The sequence below is a fragment of the Balearica regulorum genome, chromosome 2 (genome assembly GCF_011004875.1).
Source record: "Balearica regulorum gibbericeps isolate bBalReg1 chromosome 2, bBalReg1.pri, whole genome shotgun sequence".
NCBI classification, from domain to species: domain Eukaryota; kingdom Metazoa; phylum Chordata; class Aves; order Gruiformes; family Gruidae; genus Balearica; species Balearica regulorum.
The window spans coordinates 77,811,714-77,831,558 of NC_046185.1; the positions used below are offsets into that span (position 1 = coordinate 77,811,714).

The window sequence follows — 19,845 nt, forward strand, 5'->3', positions numbered from 1 at the left end:
CTGACAAATGGTCGAAGGCTTTGTAGGAAGGGTGTTACTTGACTGGAGGCCGTGCCCAAGCCAAAGACGGGAGGCTTTCTGGAAGAAGACAATGCCCAATGTGAATTGTCTTCTGCCTTGCCTGCTGGTCCACGGTGGTGGTCTTCAGAGCTTATGCTAGTGGAGCAACCGAGCACAAACAGGCACGGTGTCTGTAACTCGCTGTTTCCCGTGGCTGTACAGAGACTGTCGTTGCGCGCTGCCTTTGTTTCTGCAGAAAGGCCGGTTTCTCTTTGGAATGACTGTTCCCTTAACTGTCGTTCCAGGAGCGCTTGCACCTCCCTGGAGGGGACTGGAAGACTCGGAGGTAAAAAACCATTTCCCCTTGACTAGACTTTAGAGGAGCTCTGCCCCCCTCGGCCTCAACAGGACACTGTTTATGTGCCCCCTCACACAAGCTTCACCTGACACAGCTCCCTGAGCTTCTCCCGTTGCCATTTCTTCCCTTCTGCCAAACGGCCAGCTATAGCTCCCCCCGTCCGTTAGGGGACTGCAGCCACCCATCCGTCCACCGTTGCTGGGCTGCTCCAAAATGCAGCACTTCCCCATAACGTACCCAGGCAGCTGGGAAGCAGCTTCTCAGCCTGAAGCTCTGAGAACTTTGGAACTCACTCTCCCAACCCCTTAAGATGTGGTTGCCCTGCCACTCATCCAGAGCCAGGCTTCTTGCCTCACTCCCATTCCCACAGCATCTGAGGGGCCAGCCACAGCAGTTACGGTCTCTCCGTTGCTCATTTTTTCTAGGCCTGCAGGAGACGAGCTGGGAGAAGCGCTGAGCGACACCCTGACCCTTGAAGAACAGCTACGTAAGGTGCAGGGCGAGCTCTATCACCTGCGATGGAGCGCAAAGGATATCGCCGAGCGTGCTGTCCAGGAAGCCTTGAAGCAGGCTGAGCTCCCAGGCTTTACCGGATGGGTAAGGGCACACTGCAGAAGGCTCTACTGGGAGGTTTCTCTCCTCCCTCCGGCATGTATTCTACTCCAGGTCCCTGTCCTAGCTAGCCAAAAGGCTGGTGCTGCTGGAACAAGGGCTGTGCGTGGCCACACTTGCTTTTCCTGTTGCTCCACGCTTCCTTATGGGGGAAGAGAGAGCCGTGGTGGGAAGTAGAGTTGTCTTAGTCATACCTTCCTCTCCGCCCAGATCTTGGGTCCTCCTCAAGGGAGGACCGGAAAGAAAGAGTGGTCTCAGCAGTCCATATTTACCCCAGTCCCATCTCACAGCCAGAAGGCTTCTCTGTCCCTGCTGCCTGGCACGGGGCATCTCCACAGGAAAAGCCCGTTCCCACAGCTTCAGCATTCCGAGCAGCGGAGTGAGCAGCCCCTCCATTCTGATACCGGTCAATCCGAGTAGAGCAAACCTGGGAGGTTTCCGGGCAATTCCGGCGTTCCTTCCATCTGAGTTCAACCTTGTCCCAGGTCACCTTGGCTGGCCTTGCAGGGGAGCTGCTTGCCCCGTTCCTTTTCCTTCTAACAGGCGCTCTCCTTTGTGTTCCCTCCCAGGCTGTGCAAGAGATAATCGATCATGTCGTGGAGAAGGTGGAAGAAAACCAAGTCCCGATGCCTGATTATGCCCTCAAATCATTCAGGTGCCGTGACACTGTACCATCCAACCAGTTCCAAAGCGCTTCCTGTCCTGCTTGACAATACGGGCATTGGAACGCATCCAGTGGCAGGAGGCAAGGGGCGAGAAGTCAAGGGCCACCTCGTGCCCTGCAAATGTACCCACTGGCCAGAGTCTGTAACGGGGCCAGACCACATCTGAAGAACAGAAGGCCTAGTTGACCTTCTTGTCCTTTTCCACAGCCCCTTAGGACAGTTTGAGGAGTCCCTGCTGGGTGTTCCAGAGGGATCATGCCAGTAGGAAAGAGGGGAAGCCCACTGTAGGAGACGGATGACCACTTAGAAGCATTTCTCAAGTCACTAGTGCAACATTCCTCCTGACATTGCTCCGTGATCGTGCTCATCTTTGAATTTCCAGGGGCTGCTGTCATTCATTCAAGAACTTCTCCATCCCTCTGGAATACAAAAGGAAAAGTCTTTTTGTATTCCCTGCCGCTGGTGGATTACGTGAGGTCTCCAGAGGTTATCCTTGAGGTAGGAGGAGCACCAAGAAAGAGAAAAACAGAGGTGGGGGGGGAGGAACCAAAGGCGCTGCTGAGCGTCGCCTTTACCCTTGTCTTTGCTCCTCCGAGCGTTCTTTTCCTGCCGCGGCCTTGCACAGACCTCCTCGCCTCCTGTGTCTGCCTGTTGAGTATTTCCTCTCCCGGAGTGTCCCAGGCGCTCCGCGCAAGCTTCTAACAGGCCAGCTTGGTCCTGGCAGTCTTTGTCTTCCCAGTCGCTGTGAAAACTGTCGGCGCGGCCGGGAAGGAGAATGGACAAGGTGCCTGCAGAGGTCTGGGCTGTGAGCTCCGCGGGGCTCTTAGTGAGCACAAGTGGGCGCTGAGAGCCTGCACTGCTGGAGGGCCCCACGTTGTGTTGGCCAGCCGTCCTGGCACTGCTCGCTGCTCGCTGCTCCTGAGCGGCCTGCACAAGTTGAAGAGTTGGCTGGTGCCAGTGGCAGGAGGTGGGCCTGGATGAGAGGGAGCGATTGCTTCCCCTTACAGGAAAGGCTCGTCCAGGTGGGCCCTTAGTTGCCACCTGCTCTGGGCAGGTGCCTTTCAGCCACACCGTCCCTTGCTTGTTCTTGGCGAGTTGCTCTGGACGGGGAGAGGCCGGAGAGTTTGTACAAGTAGCGCACCCAGCTGCCTGCCCTCGAAGCGCTTCTCCGCTGAAGGGGTCTTGTGAGGCGTGAATTCTCGCCACGGCTTCTCTGCGCGGTACCCGCAGGGAGCGACCGGAGGCAGCGGCTGGGGTTCAGGGCAGAGCTGATTGCCCAGCTCAGTTCCTAATCCTCTGATGCTGGCGGCGGGAATGAGAGCCAGGGCACCCTTCTCCAGCTGAATGTAGTTTCTTCTTCTCCTCCGCCTCCTTTTCAGCCAGACAATCACCCGGGAAACTGCTGGCCCTTCCCAGGAAGTCGGGGACACGTCCTGATCAAGCTGTCTCTGCCAATCACTCCCAGAGCTGTCACCATGGACCACGTTTCAGGGAGTGCGTTCCATCGAGACAGCATCCCCAGCGCTCCAAAGGACTTTGCAGTCTACGTAAGTCATTTGTCGAGTTGGGGGCGGGGGGTGCCTATGGGTCAAAGAGTCCAGCGGCCCGCGGCTTCCTCCTGGCTCGCACAAGAAACAAGCTCCTCAGAGTTCCTCTCTTTCCATTGTATTCCTCTTTCCATATCCAACGGACCGCTCGAAAGGAAGCTTCTGGGGCAAGGTGGTACTCCAGGAGCCACAGGGAAAAGGAGCTGGCATGGTGCACGGTCCTGGACCTTCTGGCCTCCAATCCCAGTGGGCATGTGTCATCCTCAGGCTACCCCCACCTGCCCCCACCCCCACCCCGGGAGCGTCTGCTCCTTTTCTGACTGGCAGCTTAGACTCCTTGAGTAGGCAAGTGTGGCATGCTACTTAGCTGCAGCTTCTCGTCGTCCTCTTGCGCTCATCTTCCTTGGGCTAGGTAGCCAAAATAAACCAGTACTCTGCCGACTGAAGTTAAGTCTTCGCACTGTGTACCAAACGCTCTTGTTTTCTCTACCCCCGTCTTTCTCTAGGGCCTGAAGGAAGGACGTGAGGAGCAGGGCACGTTCCTGGGAGAGTTCACGTTCCTGGCAGCACTGAATCCCAGACAGACCTTCCAGCTGAAAGTACGGGGACCAAGAGGGAGGAGAGTTGTAGGAGAGGAGGAGGAGGAGGAGAAATGTGGTCGGTGGAGGAGAAGCTTCCCCTCCAAAGGGCGAGAGGCAGCCCTCTCCTTGAGCGTGTGCCACGCTGGCCTTTCTTCTGCTTTAACCTCCTAAGGGCGTACGCCTGGACTGCCGTTCTTCTTTGCTTTCGTCTTGGCTTTAAGCTTCAGTGCTCAACAACCGCCACAGTTGAAGCTGAAATCAGCTGGACTGTCTGGACTCCAAGTGCATACAAGCGGCCACATCCCGTAGTGCGCGCTACTACGGGCCTGCTAGTTCAAGCCTAGAAATACTGGGCTTTCTGAGGATTCTGTTGTTGCTGGTAGCGAGTAGCGAGAAGGGAGGCCATTCTGTGTCAGTGGCTTTCTAGAGAAGGCAACGAGGCATTATACTAACCCCACTGGGTCTTGTGACTGTGGAAGCATGTGCCTCAAAGCAGGCGAGAAGCACTTGCCAATCTATGTGCGCAAGCTTCTGGTAGCTGCTTCTTCCTTGACTGATCTTATGGCCAAATGAGGTAGAGCAGGATAAGAAGGTCCTGACCATGAGAGGTCAAAAGACCTCGCAGGGCAGCCAGAAGTAAGCTGTTGAAGGAGTCCATTGCTGTGGCACTCCTCTGTCAGTTGTCGCCTGCCAGAGAGGAAAAGGCAACTCATTTCTTCTTCTCATTTCAGAACGAGCTCTCTGGGGTCGTGAAGTACATCAGGCTGGAAGTGCTGAGCAACTGGGGCCACCCAGACTACACCTGCCTGTATCGATTCAGGGTGCACGGTGATCCTCCCAAAGACGATGAGGGGAGAGGTGTCAGTTTCGTCTGGCAATAAATTCCATTGATTTTCACCAAGTCGAGTTTGAGTCTCTCGTGCCTGTGACGCTAACTGCTAAGAGAGCTCCCTGTCCTCCTCTCGACCCATGAGCTCATCGCAGACTTCCCGGGAGGAAGAGGTGAGGGAAAAAAGGACTAAGAACCATCTGCTGCAGATATCTTCATTTTTATTTGTGTTGGAGGACCGAAGGCATGTGCAGCTAAAGAACGCCCAAGTGGTAAGAAGAAGACAGACTGAGAAGCAGGAAAGCACGGTAAAAGTTTGGGTGCCCAGAACTGCGTAGGATAGGCTACCCACTCAAGATAGCATGGTAACTTAAAGTTCAACATGTCCTGCCCAAGTCAAGACACCTTTCCTAGAGGGGAACTCTGTCTCAAGCTGCCTCTGAACGGCCGTCGAGGGGCCTCAGCTGCTCCCGCTGGGCGCGCCATCTCCTCCCATGGCGTGCGGGGGGATGCGCGCGTGTCACCTCTGGAACCTGGCTCTCATCCAACACAGCACCCGCTCTGGCAGAGCCATTTCTTTGTGCGGGCTAGCTCTGGCGTTTCATCTGTGATTGGACGGGCTTCCTTTTGTCCTTTTGGGGATAAGGTCACATGCTTTTGCCAACTCTGTGAGTTGTTGGTTTGGGGAGAAAAGCAGAACACAAGGCGTCTGTTGTGTAGGGAAGAGGGGAGGACCCCGACCTCTAAAGAGCACGTGGAGCAGGAAACGTGCTCGGAGTCGAGTAGGCTCCCATCCTCTCCTGTAAACGTGTCTCCTGTCCTCGGGACGACAGAGCGCGGTGCCTACGGCAACAACCAGAAACGAACGCGCAAGGCACCCGTGCCTTGTGCCCTGTGGCCCCTTGCCTTTCTCAGGCTGCAAGAAGAGAGGCACCAAGCTGAACCTGAGCCCCCGCGAGAGAAACACCGCGTGGACTTGGCGCCTGACTTCCGTCACCTCTGAAGGCCCTCCTTGTACAGAGCGTCAAAAGCTGCAGAAGCCAGGAAAGGTTTCTTGCAGTTCCCAAATCTGTCCCTCTTCAGTGGGAATTCAAAGCGCTGGCCCCTTGGTAGGAGACGTTCTGGTTTTGTAGGATTTCCTCCCTTGCGGAGAGGAGGGCAAAACCTGCTCCCTGTCAGGTTGCATTTTGCCTCGAAACGGGGCGCTGCCTTTCCTATTGTGACATCGCTGGCCGACGTTGATGTCACAAAGCATCCTCAGCGCTGAGGTAGACACAGCAGGGCATAAGATCGGGGTTGTCCCTGCGCCTTTGTCACTCTCGCTCTCGAGGGAACGGAGATCGCAGAGGTTTTGGCTCGCTCCCGAGCAAGTAGGATGTTTGGTGCCCTGTACCTCAGCGGATACAGGCAGACTGCCGCCCAAGGCCCACGATCTGAACGGGTATGCTGCAAAAAGCCTTCTCTCCTTTCCCCAAGTGTTTGTTCTGCCTCATGAGTTGGGGTGGCTGTGGGCTGGGCAGGGGAAGAACACGAGGGCAGCCTGGGAGCTGGGTCTGGAGGTGGTGCAAGGCAGCAGCAGTCTCTTCGGTCTCTTCATGAACACCAGGACTAGGCCTAGAAAGCCTTTTGTCTCTGCAAAGGGAGGGACAAATCCGTTTTGGATCGCATGGACGGAGTGCCAAGCAGTTGCCCAGATACATCCCTGCCGTAGGAATTGCGAGAGCTTAGCACAGTCCTGTACTGCGCTCCGCGGATGGGTTAGGTCTTCCCGTTGAGCAGAACCAGAAGGACACTGATGTTTCCTCTGTTGGCAGTGGATTTGACTTGTGTTCCTGACAGATGAGGTTTCCTTTGGAAACCTGGTCAGCTCCTCACCAGTGGTCTGCCTTAGGAAAAGGAGCACAAGATCCTCTGAGGGGTCCAAAAAGTTTTCTAGTAGGACAAAAGGGCTTGTTTATTCCCGATGAAGTCTACGCTGTAAGCCTTTCAAGAGCCTCCTGGAACAGGCTGGAGGAGTTTCCGTCTTGCAGAGCGGTGTGTGCTGTCTCTCGGCAGATGAGGCCTCAGGGGAGCAGGGGCTAGCCACCAGGGTGTTTCTTTGGAGTTTCCTTGGTTCCCCATGGCTTGCCAGCATGCATTTACGTTCCATCCTCCCTCCCTCCTACCCAGTCTGCATTTGTCGCTGCCGTACCAAATGCCCCACTGGTGCAGTTGGTGACAACTCCACCACTGAACTCGAGCTTGTTCAGGACCGAGGCAGTCCTCACACCACAAACACCAAGTTCAAGACCTGCATTCCCTACTGCTGCTCTCGAGTCTGCTGCTGCTGCTGAACTGCACGGGTACCGCCAGCTTCACCATCCTTTTCCTCCTTGCTGCTCCGTAGGAAAATGAAGGCTCTGAAAACGGTGATGTGGGCGCTGCTTGTTGGTCTCTTCTGTGTTGGTGAGTCTCTGTAGAGCTCAGACCTGAGGGTGGCCCTTTGGAACCATTCTGCCCTGGTCCGCTTCCCCTGCTTTGACCAGAGGAGCCCGGCTAAGAGCAGAAAGTCCCCAACAGAGGTGTTCCAGTCCCTCCTGCTTCAGAGCAGAATGGGTGTGGGGGTGAGGAAGGGACGACTTGCCTTCCCTAGGAGGGCTAAGCCAGTTCTCTTAAGCCGAAGGAAGAGCTAGTGGCTAACCTTGGCTGCCCCAGGAGGTTGAGAAGCTTCTGCAGGACCAGGAGCGTATTCCAAGGGAGGGTGTGTCCATCTACTGCGGAGCCCGTACACCATCATGACCTCTCTCAGCGGCTACAAGAGGAGAGACAACTATGGCTCCTGGGAGAGACGCGGAAAGGGGAGCGGGCAGCCTGAGGCATAACGCAGCCATAGACCAAGTTGAAAGTGTAAGGAGAGCTTTGGTGTATGTCCGACAGGTGTCTACCACGTGGGACAGGTTGGCGAAGCAAGCCTCTGGAGGACTGCAGCGGTATGCCGAGCCTACATCTATTTGTATATTCAGCCTTTCCAAATGCAGGTGACATTTAGGTCTCTTCCGATCAAGGCGGCTTCTGCCAGCGTAACTCCAGGGCAGAAAGTGCCACTCATTAAAAGCCTGTGGCTAGGGCTAGGGACAGTAGCCACGCTGGCAGGTCATTCAGGTGAAGGTCAACTGGACTGAACACCAGCGTCTCCACAGATTGTGGCATTGCACGGCAGCTGAGAAAGAACAATGATGAGGCAGATTTGGGCCTGCACAGGGTTCAGCCCAGCACTGCTTTGCGTGTGAAGACTTGAGTCCGTGGGTTTTGATGGCTAGTAGAGTCTTCAACATGCCTCCCACTTCAAAAATTCAGGAATTCTTTTGTGGGCACATAATTCAGCGAGCAGCTTCGTAGCAATGAAGCTTCTGCGGGTGGTATCAAGGAGGAGCTGCAATCAAACCACTCGTGGAGGCGTAGCGGGAACCTGCCCGATAGCTGCCGAGGGCAACGGGAAACTGAAGGAATACGTAGAAGAGGTTGCATGCACCTCTTGGCCTGTTGAATGAATGCCTGACAAATGGTCGAAGGCTATGTAGGAAGGGTGTTACTTGACTGGAGGCCGTGCCCAAGCCAAAGACGGGAGGCTTTCTGGAAGAAGACAATGCCCAATGTGAATTGTCTTCTGCCTTGCCTGCTGGTGCACGGTGGTGGTCTTCAGAGCTTATGCTAGTGGAGCAACCGAGTGGAGCAACAGGAAAAGCAAGTGTGGCCACGCACAGCCCTTGTTCCAGCAGCACCAGCCTTTTGGCTAGCTAGGACAGGGACCTGGAGTAGGATACATGCCCGAGGGAGGAGAGAAACCTCCCAGTAGAGCCTTCTGCAGCGTGCCCTTACCCATCCGGTAAAGCCTGGGAGCTCAGCCTGCTTCAAGGCTTCCTGGACAGCACGCTCGGCGACATCCTTTGCGCTCCATCGCAGGTGATAGAGCTCGCCCTGCACCTTACGTAGCTGTTCTTCAAGGGTCAGGGTGTCGCTCAGCGCTTCTCCCAGCTTGTCTCCTGCAGGCCTAGAAAAAGCGAGCAACGGAGAGACCGTAACTGCTCTGGCTGGCCCCTCAGATGCTGTGGGAATGGGAGTGAGGCAAGAAGCCTGGCTCTGGATGAGTGGCAGGGCAACCACATCTTAAGGGGTTGGGAGAGTGAGTTCCAAAGTTCTCAGAGCTTCAGGCTGAGAAGCTGCTTCCCAGCTGCCTGGGTACGTTATGGGGAAGTGCTGCATTTTGGTGCAGCCCAGCAACGGTGGACGGATGGGTGGCTGCAGTCCCCTAACGGACGTGGAGAGCTATAGCTGGCCGTTTGGCAGAAGGGAAGAAATGGCAACGGGAGAAGCTCAGGGAGCTGTGTCAGGTGAAGCTTGTGTGAGGGGGCACATAAACAGTGTCCTGTTGAGGCCGAGGGGGCAGAGCTCCTCTAAAGTCTAGTCAAGGGGAAATGGTTTTTTACCTCCGAGTCTTCCAGTCCCCTCCAGGGAGGTGCAAGCGCTCCTGGAACGACAGTTAAGGGAAGAGTCATTCCAAAGAGAAACCGGCCTTTCTGCAGAAACAAAGGCAGCGCGCAACGACAGTCTCTGTACAGCCACGGGAAACAGCGAGTTACAGACACCGTGCCTGTTTGTGCTCGGTTGCTCCACTAGCATAAGCTCTGAAGACCACCACCGTGGACCAGCAGGCAAGGCAGAAGACAATTCACATTGGGCATTGTCTTCTTCCAGAAAGCCTCCCGTCTTTGGCTTGGGCACGGCCTCCAGTCAAGTAACACCCTTCCTACAAAGCCTTCGACCATTTGTCAGGCATTCATTCAACAGGCCAAGAGGTGCATGCAACCTCTTCTACGTATTCCTTCAGTTTCCCGTTGCCCTCGGCAGCTATCGGGCAGGTTCCCGCTACGCCTCCACGAGTGGTTTGATTGCAGCTCCTTTCTTGATACCACCCGCAGAAGCTTCATTGCTACGAAGCTGCTCGCTGAATTATGTGCCCACAAAGGAATTCCTGAATTTTTGAAGTGGGAGGCATGTTGAAGACTCTACTAGCCATCAAAACCCACGGACTCAAGTCTTCACACGCAAAGCAGTGCTGGGCTGAACCCTATGCAGGCCCAAATCTGCCTCATCATTGCTCTTTCTCAGCTGCGTGCAATGCCACAATCTGTGGAGACGCTGGTGTTCAGTCCAGTTGACCTTCACCTGAATGACCTGCCAGGGTGGCTACTGTCCCTAGCCCTAGCCACAGGCTTTTAATGAGTGGCACTTTCTGCCCTGGAGTTACGCTGGCAGAAGCCGCCTTGATCGGAAGAGACCTAAATGTCACCTGCATTTGGAAAGGCTGAATATACAAATAGATGTAGGCTCGGCATACCGCTGCAGTCCTCCAGAGGCTTGCTTCGCCAACCTGTCCCACGTGGTAGACACCTGTCGGACATACACCAAAGCTCTCCTTACACTTTCAACTTGGTCTATGGCTGCGTTATGCCTCAGGCTGCCCGCTCCCCTTTCCGCGTCTCTCCCAGGAGCCATAGTTGTCTCTCCTCTTGTAGCCGCTGAGAGAGGTCATGATGGTGTACGGGCTCCGCAGTAGATGGACACGCCCTCCCTTGGAATATGCTCCTGCTCCTGCAGAAGCTTCTCAACCTCCTGAGGCAGCCAAGGTTAGCCACTGGCTCCCCCTCGGCTTAAGAGAACTGGCTTAGCCCTCCTAGGGAAGGCAAGTCACCCCTTCCTCACCCCCACACCCATTCTGCTCTGAAGCAGGAGGGACTGGAACACCTCTGTTGGGGACTTTCTGCTCTTAGCCGGGCTCCTCTGGTCAAAGCAGGGGAAGCGGACCAGGGCAGAATGGTTCCAAGGGGCCACCCTCAGGTCTGAGCTCTACAGAGACTCACCAACACAGAAGAGACCAACAAGCAGCGCCCACATCACCGTTTTCAGAGCCTTCATTTTCCTACGGAGCAGCAAGGAGGAAAAGGATGGTGAAGCTGGCGGTACCCGTGCAGTTCAGCAGCAGCAGCAGACTCGAGAGCAGCAGTAGGGAATGCAGGTCTTGAACTTGGTGTTTGTGGTGTGAGGACTGCCTCGGTCCTGAACAAGCTCGAGTTCAGTGGTGGAGTTGTCACCAACTGCACCAGTGGGGCATTTGCTACGGCCGCGACAAATGCAGACTGGGTAGGAGGGAGGGAGGATGGAACGTAAATGCATGCTGGCAAGCCATGGGGAACCAAGGAAACTCCAAAGAAACACCCTGGTGGCTAGCCCCTGCTCCCCTGAGGCCTCATCTGCCGAGAGACAGCACACACCGCTCTGCAAGACGGAAACTCCTCCTGCCTGTTCCAGGAGGCTCTTGAAAGGCTTACAGCGTAGACTTCATCGGGAATAAACAAGCCCTTTTGTCCTACTACAAAACTTTTTGGACCCCTCAGAGGATCTTGTGCTCCTTTTCCTAAGGCAGACCACTGGTGAGGAGCTGACCAGGTTTCCAAAGGAAACCTCATCTGTCAGGAACACAAGTCAAATCCACTGCCAACAGAGGAAACATCGGTGTCCTTCTGGTTCTGCTCAACGGGAAGACCTAACCCATCCGCGGAGCGCAGTACAGGACTGTGCTAAGCTCTCGCAATTCCTACGGCAGGGATGTATCTGGGCAACTGCCTGGCACTCTGTCCATGCGATCCAAAACGGATTTGTCCCTCCCTTTGCAGAGACAAAAGGCTTTCTAGGCCTAGTCCTGGTGTTCATGAAGAGACCGAAGAGACTGCTGCTGCCTTGCACCACCTCCAGACCCAGTTCCCAGGCTGCCCTCGTGTTCTTCCCCTGCCCACCCCACAGCCACCCCAACTGATGAGGCAGAACAAACACTTGGGGAAAGGAGAGAAGGCTTTTTGCAGCATACCTGTTCAGATCGTGGGCCTTGGGCGGCAGTCTGCCCGTATCCACTGAGGTACGGGCACCAAACATCCTACTTGCTCGGGAGCGAGCCAAAACCTCTGCGATCTCCGTTCCCTCGAGAGCGAGAGTGACAAAGGCGCAGGGACAACCCCGATCTTATGCCCTGCTGTCTCTACCTCAGCGCTGAGGATGCTTTGTGACATCAACGTCGGCCAGCGATGTCACAATAGGAAAGGCAGCGCCCCGTTTCGAGGCAAAATGCAACCTGACAGGGAGCAGGTTTTGCCCTCCTCTCCGCAAGGGAGGAAATCCTACAAAACCAGAACGTCTCCTACCAAGGGGCCAGCGCTTTGAATTCCCACTGAAGAGGGACAGATTTGGGAACTGCAAGAAACCTTTCCTGGCTTCTGCAGCTTTTGACGCTCTGTACAAGGAGGGACTTCAGAGGTGACGGAAGTCAGGCGCCAAGTCCACGCGGTGTTTCTCTCACGGGGGCTCAGGTTCAGCTTGGTGCCTCTCTTCTTGCAGCCTGAGAAAGGCAAGGGGCCACAGGGCACACGGGACGGGTGCCTTGCGCGTTCGTTTCTGGTTGTTGCCGTAGGCACCGCGCTCTTGTTGACCCGAGGACAGGAGACACGTTTACAGGAGAGGATGGGAGCCTACTCGACTCCGAGCACGTTTCCTGCTCCACGTGCTCTTTAGAGGCTGGAGTCCTCCCCTCTTCCCTACACAACAGACGCCTTGTGTTCTGCTTTTCTCCCCAAACCAACAACTCACAGAGTTGGCAAAAGCATGTGACCTTATCCCCAAAAGGACAAAAGGAAGCCCGTCCAATCACAGATGAAACGCCAGAGCTAGCCCGCACAAAGAAATGGCTCTGCCAGAGCGGGTGCTGTGTTGGATGAGAGCCAGGTTCCAGAGGTGACACGCGCGCATCCCCCCGCACGCCATGGGAGGAGATGGCTCGCCCAGCGGGAGCAGCTGAGGCCCCTCGACGGCCGTTCAGAGGCAGCTTGAGACAGAGTTCCCCTCTAGGAAAGGTGTCTTGACTTGGGCAGGACATGTTGAACTTTAAGTTACCATGCTATCTTGAGTGGGTAGCCTATCCTACGCAGTTCTGGGCACCCAAACTTTTACCGTGCTTTCCTGCTTCTCAGTCTGTCTTCTTCTTACCACTTGGGCGTTCTTTAGCTGCAAATGTCTTCAGTCCTCCAACACAAATAAAAATGAAGATATCTGCAGCAGATGGTTCTTAGTCCTTTTTTCCCTCACCTCTTCCTCCCGGGAAGTCTGCGATGAGCTCATGGGTCGAGAGGAGGACAGGGAGCTCTCTTAGCAGTTAGCGTCACAGGCACGAGAGACTCAAACTCGACTTGGTGAAAATCAATGGAATTTATTGCCAGACGAAACTGACACCTCTCCCCTCATCGTCTTTGGGAGGATCACCGTGCACCCTGAATCGATACAGGCAGGTGTAGTCTGGGTGGCCCCAGTTGCTCAGCACTTCCAGCCTGATGTACTTCACGACCCCAGAGAGCTCGTTCTGAAATGAGAAGAAGAAATGAGTTGCCTTTTCCTCTCTGGCAGGCGACAACTGACAGAGGAGTACCACAGCAACGGACTCCTTCAACAGCTTACTTCTGGCTGCCCTGCGAGGTCTTTTGACCTCTCGTGGTCAGGACCTTCTTATCCTGCTCTACCTCATTTGGCCATAAGATCAGTCAAGGAAGAAGCAGCTACCAGAAGCTTGCGCACATAGATTGGCAAGTGCTTCTCGCCTGCTTTGAGGCACATGCTTCCACAGTCACAAGACCCAGTGGGGTTAGTATAATGCCTCGCTGCCTTCTCTAGAAAGCCACTGACACAGAATGGCCTCCCTTCTCGCTACTCGCTACCAGCAACAACAGAATCCTCAGAAAGCCCAGTATTTCTAGGCTTGAACTAGCAGGCCCGTAGTAGCGCGCACTACGGGATGTGGCCGCTTGTATGCACTTGGAGTCCAGACAGTCCAGCTGATTTCAGCTTCAACTGTGGCGGTTGTTGAGCACTGAAGCTTAAAGCCAAGACGAAAGCAAAGAAGAACGGCAGCCCAGGCGTACGCCCTTAGGAGGTTAAAGCAGAAGAAAGGCCAGCGTGGCACACGCTCAAGGAGAGGGCTGCCTCTAGCCCTTTGGAGGGGAAGCTTCTCCTCCACCGACCACATTTCTCCTCCTCCTCCTCCTCTCCTACAACTCTCCTCCCTCTTGGTCCCCGTACTTTCAGCTGGAAGGTCTGTCTGGGATTCAGTGCTGCCAGGAACGTGAACTCTCCCAGGAACGTGCCCTGCTCCTCACGTCCTTCCTTCAGGCCCTAGAGAAAGACGGGGGTAGAGAAAACAAGAGCGTTTGGTACACAGTGCGAAGACTTAACTTCAGTCGGCAGAGTACTGGTTTATTTTGGCTACCTAGCCCAAGGAAGATGAGCGCAAGAGGACGACGAGAAGCTGCAGCTAAGTAGCATGCCACACTTGCCTACTCAAGGAGTCTAAGCTGCCAGTCAGAAAAGGAGCAGACGCTCCCGGGGTGGGGGTGGGGGCAGTGGGGGTAGCCTGAGGATGACTCATGCCCACTGGGATTGGAGGCCAGAAGGTCCAGGACCGTGCACCATGCCAGCTGCTTTTCCCTGTGGCTCCTGGAGTACCACCTTGCCCCAGAAGCTTCCTTTCGAGCGGTCCATTGGATATGGAAAGAGGAATACAATGGAAAGAGAGGAACTCTGAGGAGCTTGTTTCTTGTGCGAGCCAGGAGGAAGCCGCGGGCCGCTGGACTCTTTGACCCATAGGCACCCCCCGCCCCCGACTCAACAAATGACTTACGTAGACTGCAAAGTCCTTTGGAGCGCTGGGGATGCTGTCTCGATGGAACGCGCTCCCTGAAACGTGGTCCATGGTGACAGCTCTGGGAGTGATTGGCAGAGACAGCACGATCAGGACGTGTCCCCGACTTCCTGGGAAGGGCCAGCAGTTTCCCGGGTGATTGTCTGGCTGAAAAGGAGGAGGAGGAGAAGAAGAAACTATGTTCAGCTGGAGAAGGGTGCCCTGGCTCTCATTCCCGCCGCCAGCATCAGAGGATTAGGAACTGAGCTGGGCAATCAGCTCTGCCCTGAACCCCAGCCGCTGCCTCCGGTCGCTCCCTGCGGGTACCGCGCAGAGAAGCCGTGGCGAGAATTCACGCCTCACAAGGCCCCTTCAGCGGAGAAGCGCTTCGAGGGCAGGCAGCTGGGTGCGCTACTTGTACAAACTCTCCGGCCTCTCCCCGTCCAGAGCAACTCGCCAAGAACAAGCAAGGGACGGTGTGGCTGAAAGGCACCTGCCCAGAGCAGGTGGCAACTAAGGGCCCACCTGGACGAGCCTTTCCTGTAAGGGGAAGCAATCGCTCCCTCTCATCCAGGCCCACCTCCTGCCACTGGCACCAGCCAACTCTTCAACTTGTGCAGGCCGCTCAGGAGCAGCGAGCAGCGAGCAGTGCCAGGACGGCTGGCCAACACAACGTGGGGCCCTCCAACAGTGCAGGCTCTCAGTGCACGCTTGTGCTCACTAAGAGCCCCGCGCAGCTCACAGCCCAGACCTCTGCAGGCACCTTGTCCATTCTCCTTCCCGGCCACGCCGACAGTTTTCACAGCGACTGGGAAGACAAAGACTGCCGGACCAAGCTGGCCTGTCAGAAGCTTGCGCGGAGCACCTGGGGCACTCCGGGAGAGGAAATACTCAACAGGCAGACACAGGAGGCGAGGAGGTCTGTGCAAGGCGGCGCCAGGAAAAGAACGCTCGGAGGAGCAAAGACAAGGGTAAAGGCGACGCTCAGCAGCGCCTTTGGTTCCTCCCCACCACCTCTGTTTTTCTCTTTCTTGGTGCTCCTCCTACCTCAAGGATAACCTCTGGAGACCTCACGTAATCCACCAGCGGCAGGGAATACAAAAAGACTTTTCCTTTTGTATTCCAGAGGGATGGAGAAGTTCTTGAATGAATGACAGCAGCCCCTGGAAATTCAAAGATGAGCATGATCACGGAGCAATGTCAGGAGCAATGTTGCACTAGTGACTTGAGAAATGCTTCTAAGTGGTCATCCGTCTCCTACAGTGGGCTTCCCCTCTTTCTTACTGGCATGATCCCTCTGGAACACCCAGCAGGGACTCCTCAAACTGTCCTAAGGGGCTGTGGAAAAGGACAAGAAGGTCAACTAGGCCTTCTGTTCTTCAGATGTGGTCTGGCCCCTTACAGACTCTGGCCATGGGTACATTTGCAGGGCACGAGGTGGCCCTTGACTTCTCGCCCCTTGCCTCCTGCCACTGGATGTGTTCCAATGCCCGTATTGTCAAGCAGGACAGGAAGCACTTTGGAACTGGTTGGATGGTACAGTGTCACGGCACCTGATGATTTGAGGGCATAATCAGGCATTGGGACTTGGTTTTCTTCCACCTTCTCCACGACACGATCGATTATCTCTTGCACAGCCTGGGAGGGAACACAAAGGAGAGCGCCTGTTAGAAGGAAAAGGAACGGGGCAAGCAGCTCCCCTGCAAGGCCAGCCAAGGTGACCTGGGACAAGGTTGAACTCAGATGGAAGGAACGCCGGAATTGCCCGGAAACCTCCCAGGTTTGCTCTACTCGGATTGACCGGTATCAGAATGGAGGGGCTGCTCACTCCGCTGCTCGGAATGCTGAAGCTGTGGGAACGGGCTTTTCCTGTGGAGATGCCCCGTGCCAGGCAGCAGGGACAGAGAAGCCTTCTGGCTGTGAGATGGGACTGGGGTAAATATGGACTGCTGAGACCACTCTTTCTTTCCGGTCCTCCCTTGAGGAGGACCCAAGATCTGGGCGGAGAGGAAGGTATGACTAAGACAACTCTACTTCCCACCACGCCTCTCTCTTCCCCCATAAGGAAGCGTGGAGCAACAGGAAAAGCAAGTGTGGCCACGCACAGCCCTTGTTCCAGCAGCACCAGCCTTTTGGCTAGCTAGGACAGGGACCTGGAGTAGGATACATGCCCGAGGGAGGAGAGAAACCTCCCAGTAGAGCCTTCTGCAGCGTGCCCTTACCCATCCGGTAAAGCCTGGGAGCTCAGCCTGCTTCAAGGCTTCCTGGACAGCACGCTCGGCGACATCCTTTGCGCTCCATCGCAGGTGATAGAGCTCGCCCTGCACCTTACGTAGCTGTTCTTCAAGGGTCAGGGTGTCGCTCAGCGCTTCTCCCAGCTCGTCTCCTGCAGGCCTAGAAAAAGCGAGCAACGGAGAGACCGTAACTGCTGTGCCTGGCCCCTCAGATGCTGTGGGAATGGGAGTGAGGCAAGAAGCCTGGCTCTGGATGAGTGGCAGGGCAACCACATCTTAAGGGGTTGGGAGAGTGAGTTCCAAAGTTCTCAGAGCTTCAGGCTGAGAAGCTGCTTCCCAGCTGCCTGGGTACGTTATGGGGAAGTGCTGCATTTTGGAGCAGCCCAGCAACGGTGGACGGATGGGTGGCTGCAGTCCCCTAACGGACGGGGGGAGCTATAGCTGGCCGTTTGGCAGAAGGGAAGAAATGGCAATGGGAGAAGCTCAGGGAGCTGTGTCAGGGGAAGCTTGTCTGAGGGGGCACATAAACAGTGTCCTGTTGGGGCCGAGGGGGGCAGAGCTCCTCTAAAGTCTAGTCAAGGGGAAATGGTTTTTTACCTCCGAGTCTTCCAGTCCCCTCCAGGGAGGTGCAAGCGCTCCTGGAACGACAGTTAAGGGAACAGTCATTCCAAAGAGAAACCGGCCTTTCTGCAGAAACAAAGGCAGCGCGCAACGACAGTCTCTGTACAGCCACGGGAAACAGCGAGTTACAGACACCGTGCCTGTTTGTGCTCGGTTGCTCCACTAGCATAAGCTCTGAAGACCACCACCGTGGACCAGCAGGCAAGGCAGAAGACAATTCACATTGGGCATTATCTTCTTCCAGAAAGCCTCCCGTCTTTGGCTTGGGCACGGCCTCCAGTCAAGTAACACCCTTCCTACAAAGCCTTCGACCATTTGTCAGGCATTCATTCAACAGGCCAAGAGGTGCATGCAACCTCTTCTACGTATTCCTTCAGTTTCCCGTTGCCCTCGGCAGCTATCGGGCAGGTTCCCGCTACGCCTCCACGAGTGGTTTGATTGCAGCTCCTTTCTTGATACCACCCGCAGAAGCTTCATTGCTACGAAGCTGCTCGCTGAATTATGTGCCCACAAAGGAATTCCTGAATTTTTGAAGTGGGAGGCATGTTGAAGACTCTACTAGCCATCAAAACCCACGGACTCAAGTCTTCACACGCAAAGCAGTGCTGGGCTGAACCCTATGCAGGCCCAAATCTGCCTCATCATTGCTCTTTCTCAGCTGCGTGCAATGCCACAATCTGTGGAGACGCTGGTGTTCAGTCCAGTTGACCTTCACCTGAATGACCTGCCAGGGTGGCTACTGTCCCTAGCCCTAGCCACAGGCTTTTAATGAGTGGCACTTTCTGCCCTGGAGTTACGCTGGCAGAAGCCGCCTTGATCGGAAGAGACCTAAATGTCACCTGCATTTGGAAAGGCTGAATATACAAATAGATGTAGGCTCGGCATACCGCTGCAGTCCTCCAGAGGCTTGCTTCGACAACCTGTCCCACGTGGTAGACACCTGTCGGACATACACCAAAGCTCTCCTTACACTTTCAACTTGGTCTATGGCTGCGTTATGCCTCAGGCTGCCCGCTCCCCTTTCCGCGTCTCTCCCAGGAGCCATAGTTGTCTCTCCTCTTGTAGCCGCTGAGAGAGGTCATGATGGTGTACGGGCTCCGCAGTAGATGGACACGCCCTCCCTTGGAATATGCTCCTGCTCCTGCAGAAGCTTCTCAACCTCCTGAGGCAGCCAAGGTTAGCCACTGGCTCCCCCTCGGCTTAAGAGAACTGGCTTAGCCCTCCTAGGGAAGGCAAGTCACCCCTTCCTCACCCCCACACCCATTCTGCTCTGAAGCAGGAGGGACTGGAACACCTCTGTTGGGGACTTTCTGCTCTTAGCCGGGCTCCTCTGGTCAAAGCAGGGGAAGCGGACCAGGGCAGAATGGTTCCAAGGGGCCACCCTCAGGTCTGAGCTCTACAGAGACTCACCAACACAGAAGAGACCAACAAGCAGCGCCCACATCACCGTTTTCAGAGCCTTCATTTTCCTACAGAGCAGCAAGGAGGAAAAGGATGGTGAAGCTGGCGGTACCCGTGCAGTTCAGCAGCAGCAGCAGACTCGAGAGCAGCAGTAGGGAATGCAGGTCTTGAACTTGGTGTTTGTGGTGTGAGGACTGCCTCGGTCCTGAACAAGCTCGAGTTCAGTGGTGGAGTTGTCACCAACTGCACCAGTGGGGCATTTGGTACGGCAGCGACAAATGCAGACTGGGTAGGAGGGAGGGAGGATGGAACGTAAATGCATGCTGGCAAGCCATGGGGAACCAAGGAAACTCCAAAGAAACACCCTGGTGGCTAGCCCCTGCTCCCCTGAGGCCTCATCTGCCGAGAGACAGCACACACCGCTCTGCAAGACGGAAACTCCTCCTGCCTGTTCCAGGAGGCTCTTGAAAGGCTTACAGCGTAGACTTCATCGGGAATAAACAAGCCCTTTTGTCCTACTACAAAACTTTTTGGACCCCTCAGAGGATCTTGTGCTCCTTTTCCTAAGGCAGACCACTGGTGAGGAGCTGACCAGGTTTCCAAAGGAAACCTCATCTGTCAGGAACACAAGTCAAATCCACTGCCAACAGAGGAAACATCGGTGTCCTTCTGGTTCGGCTCAACGGGAAGACCTAACCCATCCACGGAGCGCAGTACAGGACTGTGCTAAGCTCTCGCAATTCCTACGGCAGGGATGTATCTGGGCAACTGCCTGGCACTCTGTCCATGCGATCCAAAACGGATTTGTCCCTCCCTTTGCAGAGACAAAAGGCTTTCTAGGCCTAGTCCTGGTGTTCATGAAGAGACCGAAGAGACTGCTGCTGCCTTGCACCACCTCCAGACCCAGTTCCCAGGCTGCCCTCGTGTTCTTCCCCTGCCCACCCCACAGCCACCCCAACTGATGAGGCAGAACAAACACTTGGGGAAAGGAGAGAAGGCTTTTTGCAGCATACCTGTTCAGATCGTGGGCCTTGGGCGGCAGTCTGCCCGTATCCACTGAGGTACGGGCACCAAACATCCTACTTGCTCGGGAGCGAGCCAAAACCTCTGCGATCTCCGTTCCCTCGAGAGCGAGAGTGACAAAGGCGCAGGGACAACCCCGATCTTATGCCCTGCTGTCTCTACCTCAGCGCTGAGGATGCTTTGTGACATCAACGTCGGCCAGCGATGTCACAATAGGAAA

At 55.5% G+C, this 19,845-nt stretch overlaps 1 protein-coding gene and 1 long non-coding RNA gene across 2 annotated transcripts in view; both read left to right on the forward strand.

Annotated features, from left to right (window-relative positions):
• The window catches only part of LOC142600431 (uncharacterized), a 761,935-nt gene that overhangs the window by 143,505 nt on the left and 598,585 nt on the right, over positions 1-19,845 (forward strand). The window lies entirely within an intron of this gene.
• Positions 830-5,595, forward strand: LOC142600823 (SUN domain-containing protein 3-like; the record flags this gene model as incomplete). Its single annotated transcript, XM_075747185.1, has 7 exons — positions 830-955; positions 1,540-1,621; positions 2,015-2,133; positions 3,015-3,182; positions 3,689-3,781; positions 4,495-4,637; positions 5,508-5,595. Coding segments are annotated over 7 exons (819 nt in total), but the record flags the coding sequence as incomplete, so codon positions are not given.